At 37.5% G+C, this 12,319-nt stretch overlaps 1 protein-coding gene across 2 annotated transcripts in view; it reads left to right on the forward strand.

Annotated features, from left to right (window-relative positions):
- Window positions 1–12,319, forward strand: part of MIGA1 (mitoguardin 1) — a 41,767-nt gene that overhangs the window by 15,890 nt on the left and 13,558 nt on the right. For both annotated transcript variants that reach the window (XM_068691069.1, XM_068691071.1), the window contains exon 8: window positions 10,534–10,634. In XM_068691069.1, the coding sequence (XP_068547170.1) occupies window positions 10,534–10,634 (101 nt within the window). The remainder of the gene's footprint in view (window positions 1–10,533; window positions 10,635–12,319) is intronic.

A 12,319-nucleotide genomic window follows, 5' to 3' on the forward strand; every position in this document is an offset into this window, starting at 1 on the left:
AACGTGCTTATTTGTTGTGTATTTCTTTCACATTTTATTTGTTGACCATTCTAGTGTTAGTTCTAATCAATATCTTCTCTGTGCCTTTTTTTTTTTTTTTTAACCATTTAACGGGTATTTACCTACTTTTTGTGTAAGGGTAAGTGATTATTTTCCCCCATGTCAGGGTTTGATTTAATAACTTAATTTTTAACACTTTTGAAAAGTGGTATATGTGCCTTTCAAAGGCAGGAAGTTGCTTTTTCTTTAAAATAAAAAACCCTCTGGCACATTCTTGTAGCATATCTTAACAAGTTAAAGTTTACAAATTCCTTTTCTTACTAAAAAGGATATATGCACACTTAATTTCTATGTGTTTATATACATTCTGAGTATAAATGTTCCAGAGGCAGGAAAACTCATACCAGACAGATGGCAAGTTGCGAGGGTGGGATAAGTGTTTGTTTTTCTGGCTGGGGTATGGGCAGTGTGAGGTTATATAAACTGATGATCAAGAACATGTTTTGGCCCATAGGCCTAATTCCTGTTTTAGAACTTCTACTAAAAACAATTTATTGTTACATTAAACTCTGTTTCAGACAAGCCTTTCTTAGAATATTCTTGGGTAAAATGAAAGGAGAAAGTGGAGGGAGAGATACAGACAGAATGATAGTTCAGAGATAAAAAGATTTCATACGTTAGCTTAATCTTGAAAAAGCAGCAACTACATTTCAACTTCTTGTGATTGCTTTTGAGCACAATATCAAGATGAAATATTGACAGAGTCATATAAAATCAGTAAATTTAGTTTTCTGTACTATAGTTCCTTTATTAATTCAATAGTTCAACTGACAGCAAAGTAAAACAGCTTTTGTCTGCTATTTATTTTCAAAGGGTTAAAATGAAAGCAGTGTCATGTTTGCACACATGAGAAAGCCAACTATATTTCTTAAGTGTTATGCCTACTGCATTTAAATTGTGCTGCCATTTAAGTCAGAGGCCCTTACGAATCAGCCTGGCATAATGGTTGTAGGGTATCCATGTAGTCTTCCATAATTGCTGTTTGCTCTCTCTGTTATTTAGTGCTTTCCATACACCATTGCTACAGCTATTTACTGGTGATATAGTTTTCATATAGGCTTTATCCAATTGTTTACTCTGGAAGGCAAAAGTTGTTTGTGTAAGTCTTTCCTTTCCTAAAGGCCTCTTTATATCTTTCCATTTTTTTCAAGTTTTATCTCAGTTTTCCAGCTTTTCAAATTTGAACCTATATGTGGGACTAAATCTATTTTTCTGGAGAGTTATAGCGATAGGTGTTGTGAGGAATAACAGAGAGAGTAAAATTTGTTGTTTGTGTATCGGTTTTCTCTCGTGCGTGTATTTATGCAGTCAGTTACAAAAAGTTATTAAAAATAAGTTTTATTTCCTTTTTTGATGGTTCAATATAAATTAAAAAAGAAAATACTGCCAGTTTTCTCATTCTTTGTGCAATATCTGGTCTGTATGCTCTCTCCCACCTTACCTAATAATCCTGTTTGTAGCAAAGTGCTGTAGAGTATCTGGTTCAAGAGCACATGCCGATCACACGAGGCTTTATTCTCTACTGCTATTTAAAGCTGCCCTTGCTCTACGTGTAGAAATGCCTGCAAATATTTAAAGGCAACCATTTAAATATTTCCAGATGTCCCAAATTACATATATTACATATATTCCTTGCTTTATCTTACTTTAACTGGGGTTAACTAATAGCTTGACTAGACGGCAGCATTAACTGCATTTGCTGAAGTAGCTGCTAATCAGTGTCAAACTAAATTGCAAGGTCTGATTGCACTTATTGTTAATTATAATTCAGGTATTAATATGTTATTAAAAATGCATTTAGTAGTGGTGTTATTGATCTGTTTTTCAAGTGAAGTTTGGTAAACAGTGTTATTAAGTAACCCAAAGGTTCAGAGAAAGAACCCCATTCAGAACTAACTTTTAAGGATCTTTGTCTCATTCTTTCGTACTGTCAGGGACAAGTGGAAGGCAAGCAGGCCCCCATCAGTAGGGCACTTAAGATATTCTTTATGTCTTATTGTTTAAAGTTACGCATGTTTCTTATGAATATGGATTCCTAAAATGTATGCTGTGTGCAGCTGGGTTTGCAGAAGCCGGTCACATTCCAGAGTGGCCTCTCTGGAGTCTGCAGAATATTGTAAGACTGTTCTGCCCTTTCTGCCCTGAAATTCAAGTGACAACTAGGATTACTCTGCTGTTCCTCCAGAGTTTGCCTGTGTCAAATCTAAATTGAGGAGTTGTGGACTTGAATGAGGGTGGAGAGGCCTTGCAGAGGGATCTGGATAGGGTGGAGAGCTGGGCGATCACCATCTGCATGAAGTTCAATAAGAGCAAGTGCCGGGTCCTGCACCTGGGATGGGGAAACCCTGGCTGCACGTACAGACTGGGCGATGAGACGCTGGAGAGCAGCCTAGAAGAGAGGGATCTGGGGGTCGTGGTAGACAGCAAGTTGAATATGAGCCAGCAGTGTGCCCTGGCAGCCAGGAGGGCCAACCGTGTCCTGGGGTGCATCAAGCACGGCATCGCTAGTAGGTCAAGGGAGGTGATTGTCCCGCTCTACTCTGCGCTGGTGAGGCCTCACCTCGAGTACTGTGTGCAGTTCTGGGCACCACAGTATAAAAAGGACATGAAACTGTTGGAGAGTGTCCAGAGGAGGGCTACGAAGATGGTGAAAGGCCTGGAGGGGAAGACGTACGAGGAACGGCTGAGGGCACTGGGCCTGTTCAGCCTGGAGAAGAGGAGGCTGAGGGGAGACCTCATCACAGTCTACAACTTCCTCGTAAGGGGGTGTCGAGAGGCAGGAGACCTTTTCTCCATTAACACCAGTGACAGGACCCGCGGGAACGGGGTTAAGCTGAGGCAGGGGAAATTTAGGCTTGACATCAGGAGGGGGTTCTTCACAGAGAGAGTGGTTGCACACTGGAACAGGCTCCCCAGGGAAGTGGTCACTGCACCGAGCCTGTCTGAATTTAAGAAGAGATTGGACTGTGCACTTAGTCACATGCTCTGAACTTTTGGGTAGACCTGTGCGGTGTCAAGAGTTGGACTTGATGATCCTTAAGGGTCCCTTCCAACTCAGGATATTCTATGATTCTATGATTCTATTACAGTCTCCATTTTGAATACAGAATGTGAGTATTTAGTCCAAATAAAATATATATATATATTTACATCTTCTGATTAACAGTTAGTTCTCTGAGTGTCAATGGTTGAATAGTTGGTTCTGTCTTTCTATCTTCCTATTAATTCCTGGGATAAAAAAGGTACCTACCTATCTTTCTTATCACTGTCTTCATGCCTGCAGGCTGAATGACGTGCATATTAGCATAACTGTTTCTCAGGAGTAGAGTGTTTCATTCTTTTAAAATAGGTTATTACCAACTGCTACACAGTATACTTTTTTTTGTAATGGAAGAGCAAATGAATATGTAGGTTCCTTTTGTCAGTCTGTCTCTCTCACTTTGAAATGTGAACATCCCTGAAGCGTAAAACACTGGCTAAAGAAAAAGCCTTTGCAGCAATCTTGTGTTTAAAATGTTGCTTCAGAGAGAACTGATATTCATGGATGTGCTTGATGATCCTGTACTCTTGTACTGTATTGAGCAAAATAGTCCATATGCTAGCTTACTAAACTGTTTACTCTTTCCTTTTTTATACATGTATATAACTACTTAAGGAACTTGGTAAAGAAAAAAGTTTCAGGTGCTGAGCAACGGTTGCTGGCAATTTTTGTACTTTTTCACTGACTGTTCTTACTGCCTCCTCTTCTTATCAAGAGCAACATGTCAGTGAAGCCAAAACAGTGTTGGAAAGAAGTACCAATAGTAAAGAACTTGTCCAAGTATCATGCTATTAATGCTCACGGGTGTTTATTAGATTCACATAGGTGTGCTAGAACAGAGGACAAAGGGATAAGTTCGTTTACCTTTGAGATTCCTCTCTCAAATGTTGTGAGAAGACTTTTCTACTTAACCTGCTTATGGAAACCTCTGATGTAGGAAATGTATTCAAGGAGCTAATTCCAGATGTGTAGGCCTCAAAATTAATCTTGTACTTCCTTTTCTTTTAAATGTGATACTGCATTTTGAATTTGCTCTGCATCGCAGAGAGTTAATGTGCTATCACGCTGTATGTGACTGAACAGACCATTCTATTGTCAGTAGAAAGTGCATGTGCAAAAATAGTGGCAGGTTGTGCTTGTTTTTAGGATGTGAAGAACTAAGAAAAGGCAGTGACGTTCAAATCTGATGACTAAGGCATCTGGCAGTCTTCACAGTGCTGTGCTATAAATCTCCAGTGGACAGCCTACGTTTTAAAATAAGCATCATGTGAATTCAAACTAGACTTTGCAATGGCCGAGATAGATGTTACGCTTTCTGAACTACAGGAGAGTAGAGTACTCTGATAAAAAGGATGAAGTGACAGCTTTGTGTTGCACATCCATCTAAACAGACTCTAAGACAGCTTAGACAGCTGAGCAAACTTGATTGCCAAATCTTTTCTTTTTAATCAAATATAAGTACAGAGGCTGATTGTTATCCGAATTATTACTTCAAAACAGGAGGGTGATCAGAAATCAAATTGTTGTGTAAAGGATAGGCATTTAATCTGGATGCACTGATTTTTAGCTTCACCACAAAGAAAAGAATTTACACAAAAGTGTAACTCATTAAAAATGTAGAACCTTGTAATATGCAGTTACAAATAATCAAAGTTTACATTTTCAAAGAAATAAGAACCTGTATGACAGGGAGGAACCTAGCAGTGACATGTAGTTTATGCAAAATATACATCTCAAATCTGTGTCAAGTTCATATGTCTACATGAAGCAGAGAGTCGGAGCAGGAAATCAAGAAAATGGGTATAGGCATATGTTTACTTTGTATTTGCTAAGCTGATTTCTAAGCTATCAGCACATATGATGTATTAGTTTGCATTATCAATTACACATTAGATGGTGCTGTATTTTGTTAAAATTCAGATTTGAATAATCTAGCACCAAGAGTGTTTATCTTGCCTCTACTTTCAGATTTGAATCGGAGAATTCCTAATGCTGAGGCCTTTCTATTTTGAGATATGGGTCTTAAAGTAAAGCATGTCATAATGATTCAGGAGCAGTTTTCACAGGTCACATTCTTTGCAACAAAATCGTATTTCTGGCAACCATCAAAACTATTCCAATCCAGTTATCAAATTTGTGCTGTGTTTCCCTCTGGATGAGAGCATTCAAGGTGCTTGATTTTACAGTTTGAGAATATAAGAGCAGCAGCCATGTTGTTCTGTTTCATACATCGTTAAGCTTGTGGTGGTCAGCAGATAATATAACGTTATGGACAAAGTCAGTGGCGTGAAGGTCTGAAAATAACCGTATTATTTCAAACATCCCAGAAATTGCCATTAAAGTATGTGGAAAATCTCCTAAAGATGATAAGGTTATTTTAAGCAAGTTGCATCTTTTTTCCAGACGGTTGTTCTCTGCATGAAAACAACTGGGGCGTTTGTTAAGAAAGATATAATGGGAAGGCTCAGCAGTTAGCTTAGCCAAAGCTTACCTTAAAAGTCTGTGAAGATCCACGAGTGCTAGGAGGAAGGTAAAAGTGTGACTGCTCAGTGCTGTCCCATGCTTTGTGTTCCCCAGTTGTTCCTTTCTGTTAAACCACTGCTCTGATAGCTGAGTTCCTAGCGAAATGCTGGGGAGCAGAAGTGGTGTGTTTGCAGCAGGGCCTGCTGGAGGTGGGGGCACGCGCTGGCAGGACAGCCAGAAAGCACTGGAGTGGGATTTGTTTCCCTTTAAACAAATGCCTGAGTAGTTCTTGCTTTTAGTGCATTTTGGTTCGCATCAAAGCAGTCCTGACAAAGAATGATGAGATGTTTTACTGGTGATGCACGCTGGCGGACTGGGAAAGTATGAGATTTGGTTAGATATTTTTAAAAGACTCTGAGCTAAAATGTTTTTGTGCTTGAGGCGATAACAGCTTTGTTTGTATACAATAAATTGAGATGTCCCCAGCTATAAGCACTTTCTTAAATCTGGGTATTTGTGTTATTGAGAAATTGTAAATGAGTAACTTAACAGTAAGTGTTAAATCAGGAGTGGTTGGTGTGGTCACCCTGCTTCATCGTTGGCTAGCGTGCTGAGTGACCCAGCCATTGGAAGGTGCTATCTGAAGGTTGAGATTGGTTTCCTTTTATAAGCGTGGCTTGAAGTAAAATTCAGTGCTTTCTAGGTGCACGGTGGAAGACTTCATGTAATACATTAGTAGCTACTTAGTAGGACTGACAAATTTTTAAAGAATATTCAGTCAACACTGTCAGAGTTATGACTATTTATAAATGTAAATGAAGCTGCTTTTGGATGCTTCAGCAACAGTGTTGACAAAACACAGTGCTGCTTGTGACCTAGCTATAAGACACTGACACATTCTCTTGTAATTGAATTAGATAGTAATTCATGCTTCTGTGCTCTCTGAACTTGATTATTGTAATTCCGCTGTCTAGGCATGAAGCCACACAGCTGAGGGATGTGACTAGCACAAAGCACGGCGGCTGCCTGTGCGGTAACCTGGCAGAATATGGGGAACGTGTTACTGTCAGTGTACCTTGACTTCTCATAAGTGGATTTCTCTGCAAGGCTAACTCCTCTCCAGAGTCTATCAAGGGGTTGGCTTACATTGTAGAAGTGCTTTTCCTTTCCCATCCTGCTTTCCTGCTTGTGATGTATTACTGCACTAATGTGCCACTGAAGTGGGTGGCTGGGGATAATAGGAAGCCATGGCTTTACCGGTGACACTCAGAACTAGATTCCTTAACTCTCCGTGAATTCTTTGCCAGGGGATAAGTGCTTTCCTTTTTTAACTGCTGCACATAAGTGCAGAGCTCACTTGCAAACTCATGCCATGTTTCATTCAGGGTCGTAGGGAAGATGACCCACACACACATTCAGAATTTTAAAATGTTATTTGTAGATGCATACTTCCCAAATGAATACTAAAATGTTGACTTCTATGCAATTCCATCTCTAAGGTCAAATGCTGTTTTGCGAGTTGAGAAGTTTATTTTTTGGTCTGTCATACCACAGGAATCTACCAGAGACAAAGACAAATAAATATCCTAGATTAGTACTCTGTAATAGATGTGATATTTTTTTTAGCCTGCTTAGTTTTGAATACATAGTTGTTTGCATAATCTTATAAAGCTGGGATTACTTTCACAAGCTTTAGCCATACTCTGTATTCTTAGCATTTTTGAATACCCTTAATCTAACTTTAGAACCAGTTATGCATTTTAAAGCACCAGAGCTTAGAGTCTTTATGGCAATTACTGTTGTCAGTATCACATCTGAAACCCCACTTCATCCTCTTTACAAATATAAACGAACTGTAAATAACTCCTGGGCTTCTCAAATAAGTACAGTATATTTGAAGCTCACATCCTCGCTAGTATTTCTTTCTTTAAGGTATTGGACTCCATAGGAACTTGGGCTGGCTGTATGAGCAGATGCAGCCACGGGTGGGTGGGTTCCTCTTGCAGCTGTTCATTCCGGGATTCTCATTGTGCTGCTGTCTCTTTTTTCATGTTCTCATGTCTAAGAATGTTCTCCTGGTACTTGCATGGTATGTACTCTAACTGTAACTTAATTTTCACCCTACTGTTTTCATAATAATGTGTTCTCCGCACAGTGTAGGTATCAATAAGCATCTGCTAGGCAAAGGGTATTTTAAAGTATTAGGGCGGTGGTAGTCAGAAATAGCTGACAAGGCTGTGTTCTTTTATTTGGGTATACTCCCATTTGTATGGACATACCACTTGCCAAAGGTATTAATATTATTTCACTTAATATTAGCGACCTTTTATGAATCAGTATTTTGTCATAACGTGCAGAAGTTATGCATTTTGTAATGGTGAGAAGTGTTTTCTGAGTTTTTTGAAAACACAGGTATTCTATATTCAGCAAACACTTACAAACATTTTATCTAAGTGAAAATTTTAGGCCCATATTAGGAGTATTGGAACTATGACCTTAGCAAAAGTAAATTACAAATATTCTGTTGACTTTTTTTTTTTTTAAAGCAACTAATGCTACCACAGTCAGCTATTGCAGCCTTAGTTTAAATAAAAGTAAATATAAAAAAACACAGCTCTTCACTTGGGGAAAAACAAACAAACAGTAACAAATTTTTACTCTTTTCATTTCCTATCCTGCTGTGGAATAACAAACTAAGTTTATGGCATGATTTGTTGTCAGTTGGTTGGTTGTTTCTCCTTCTCCCCTATAATTGTATCCCTATAGCTAGGTATGTGTAATGAATCATCTTGGACTTAGCTATATACTTGGTAATCTTTTTAGAATGACAAAAATCGTATTTTATCAGAAATTTAATCCGTCATTGACATATTAGTAGACTGTTAGTGAGGTTCCTAATGACTCTTGCTACATTTACTAAAAAAAGTAAGTTCTTTCATTTTTCTACCATGAGGTTTCTGGCCGTTGTACAATGTAAAGTCCCTATGAAATTACTGCCTTAACTGTGTTTGGGACATCCCTATGAGGGTGACAGAGACTTTCTGAGATTGTAAATAGGTTGATATATGAGACTACTTGACAGCTGCACTTGGTGTACATAAGAGCCGTGTCCTTATCTTAGCATCTTGAGTAAAGCCATCAGTAGGATCATTAACAGTATGGCCCACTTGTTACTCTTATGAGAGTTTCTAATTTATATTGCTACTCATGTATATAGCTGTTTACTTCTCAGGAAGGAAATGTTGCCTATAGACTGGGAGTGTCAGGAAAACAGTATTTCTTTGGATTGCACTTGAACCAGGTGCTAGAGAGCTTTTCTAACCTTGAGATGTAGATACTCTTGTTTTAATTGCAAATTTATTACAGAAAAGAACTTAGCCAAAACAAGAAGTTCAGTGGAAAAATCCATGACCAGGCTGTACAACCCCCCATGCAGCCCAGAGTTTAACAGTGTTATTGCAGTTCCAGCAACTGCTGATGTGAAAAAGTGATATTAGAAAATAATTTAATGTGATATTAACGCAAATTATGAGCTAAAAATAAGGAGGAAACATCATGTTACCCATCCACTTTTACCAGATGTCAAGCAAATGCTTTACAGACCACAGTTTGTTTTTGTGTTCCAGCTCTTCAGATTCCAGTCTATGATTGTTTCACAACCAGCTTGAATGCTGCTGTACTTTCTTCTTGGTTTTTAGAGGTTAGAAGCAAGGATAAACTATCAAGAAGGATCTGAAAAATCAGAGATTTTTCTTGTGAATGTTGGTGGAGCTGTGATTACAGGTTGGAAGCTGCCTCTAACTCAGTGCCATGTTGCAGCATCTAGTAAAATCTTCCTCCAAACTTTTAATAATTTTTTCCCTCAGCGAATAGTCTCAAAGACAGATATTTATTATGTACAATTTTTGAGCTGTCATTCCAAGTCCGTAACAAATAAAACCATAACAACCATTGAAATAATAGTTAAGATATGTGGATTGTAGCGTTTCAATTGATGAGTAAACCAGTCCAGTATATTGGCATTTGGCCACTTGCTATGTAATAGTGTTTTTTATAAAAGTATTGCTATAGCAACAGATCTGGATGACATTGGGTAACTGGTTGCTGCTGACTGTTGGAAATAAAACAGACTTTTAGCAACACATGTGTAATGTCTGAAGGTAAAGTAACCCAAAATAAATGCCTGTGCTCTACTGAGAATGTAGTATGTGGCACATCAAGCCAAAGTCTGACTTACTGACTTACGAATTTAATCCTTCTGTGGAAGTGTTTCTAAATAGAAAAAATAAAATGGATGCAAGCAATATGTGCAACAGTTGAAATCTGAGAATAAAATAAATGAAAACAGAGAAACCGTATTGTAGATGATTTTATGCATAAAATATAAGTTATTTTGAAGGCCGTAATAGTTGTAGTGCTATAGGAAGTGCTTCTGGATGTGTTGCTTCAATGGAAAAAGGGATGTAGTGAAGATCAAAACCTTCTCCTGCTCTGCTGGAAAATCAGCAGATGAAATAACGCATGAGAGCTAAACTAGGAAACAAAGTTCAAGTGAAGCTGAAACCTATTTTTTTTATCAATAGCTTTTATTTGAATAATATTTCCTTGCTACTAAAGCATTGCACCTTTGTTATATTATGATACAGCCAAGTTAAAAATTTAGAAGGATTTAGATCAACATAGCAAAGTAAGATATTTAGTGAGAGAGATCTTAGTGAGAGATCTTTTTTTCTCTGTCCATTGTGGATGATGTTTGTAAGTCTACTTTAAAGACAGAAAAATACACTCACCTTTACATATGTCAGCAGATCACAGGAGTACATACTCAGAGTAGTACAATGTAGTGCCTTCCAGAAGAAGTACATGAAAAGTGTACTTTGCACATTAAAGTGTACATGAAAAACACTTTAAAGGCTTCAAGTTATTAAACTATCAGAAAATTTAATTCATCTTTTTTGTTTATTTTAAAGATAAAAATACAGATATTACTGTAAAGGATAATATGGATGATTTTGCCCTTCGAGACACACTAAGCATCGCATCAACAGACTCCTTCGTTTCCACAGCTGAGGTAAGACTTTTGAAGGTTGCTTCTTGAAAGATTCATTGATCTGTTTGAGCAGTGAAATTAAGAATTTTATTTTCTTGCTAATCATTTTAAGCAAAGCATATTTCTCCTATGGTGAGAAAAAACAAAAACAAACAAACAACAAAACCACCCAACCTTTTTTCCTAGTTGTTAGAATTACAAAATTGGAATCAGTTTGCTTATTAGCTGTTTTGTTGTTGTTGCTGTTTTGTGATTTTTTGCGGTATTTTGGGGGGATGAAGTGGGGACGTGAGGAGGAATGATGACTGGCAGCATGTTTTCTAAAGTCCTTCTAGAAAGAATATGCTTTTCCATGTATCTCAGATTTTCATTAATGAAGAGGCACTTTACATTGGGTGTTCCATTGGATCCTCTTACCTTCAGTTGGCCTTCTCTATTTTTCTTTTCTTTCTTCCTATTGTCTTAGGTAATATAAAGATGTATGAAACAGACTTTGTCTTTTTTGGAGTAGAGTTTTTTGAGAGTAAAATATTAGAAATTATTCTAATTCTAATTAGAAATTAGAAAATATACATATTTTAGTGTATTATATACATCATCTAACTTTCCCTCACCTTTTTGGATAAGACCAGAAATAATACAAAAAGAAATAATCTTCAGGTAACAGGACATTGCCTGTTGGCTCTAAGTTGCTACAGCTCCACTGGTGTATTTGAAAGGATCTTGTATGCAGTGACATACTTACTCGAATGTGGAATATCTCACTTCATAGTCTCTCAGGAGCTGAAGTGATCTTGAGTAGCACTCTTCTGCAAATTACTAGGAAAGCAGTTAGTCTCAATACATATATTCTGTATTAGATATTACTATCATATATTCACTACAACTAAGCTACTAAACTCAGTTGTAAAAAGAGACAATTGCATAGGCATTGCTTGCAATTATCTTTTGACTGTCGACTGTATGGCTTGTTTTTCCATGACACAATTACCTTGACTTAGTAATTCCCATTAAGTTGTGGTGGTATGCTTAGCATCCATTTCTAACAAAGATTGTGTCTATAGAGACTTCTTCCTGTAATTTGGATGAGACCACAGTTCTGGCTTTTTTCAACTCTATCAACTCTTGAGCGGAACTGTAAACCATTACAGTTTGTATGCTTTCTTTGTATCTTTTTTTTTTTTTTTTCTCTCCCATGAACTTTCCAGTATGTTTGCAAGTGTGTGAAGATCAGGACAATCCATTATGCTCATTTATGTTGCTTGGCTTAAAGAAACAGGACGTATCACCTTCGGGGAGTAATCATCCCATCCAGAAGCTGAATTGTCTCAGTATATGCTAAAGAATTGTTCAACTCAAAATTTGCAACAATCTTAGACCTTTCTTTTGTGTTCATGTATCCTGAAAATAGTATCCACATTTTGGTACATCGAAGCCTTTTCTGTCGATGCTTTATTTCCAGAAGGAAGTTACGAAGATGTTCTCTTCCTTTCTAGCTGTTCTAGCATGTACCAATAGAATGTGCTCTCTGATCTACTCTGTCAGACTTCACTGAAGAATTTTAATAGATTAATCTTCTAGAAGGAATCCTGAAGATTAGCAAAACCATAGCAGCCTGAAGTTTGATGGTGTTACCACTTGAATTTACCAATTGGTAATTTCACTTTCTGGGAAATCATACAGTAGTAGAATTTTTTCTGGTCACA

Source organism: Anas acuta, chromosome 8 (genome assembly GCF_963932015.1).
Source record: "Anas acuta chromosome 8, bAnaAcu1.1, whole genome shotgun sequence".
Classification (NCBI taxonomy): Eukaryota; Metazoa; Chordata; class Aves; order Anseriformes; family Anatidae; genus Anas; species Anas acuta.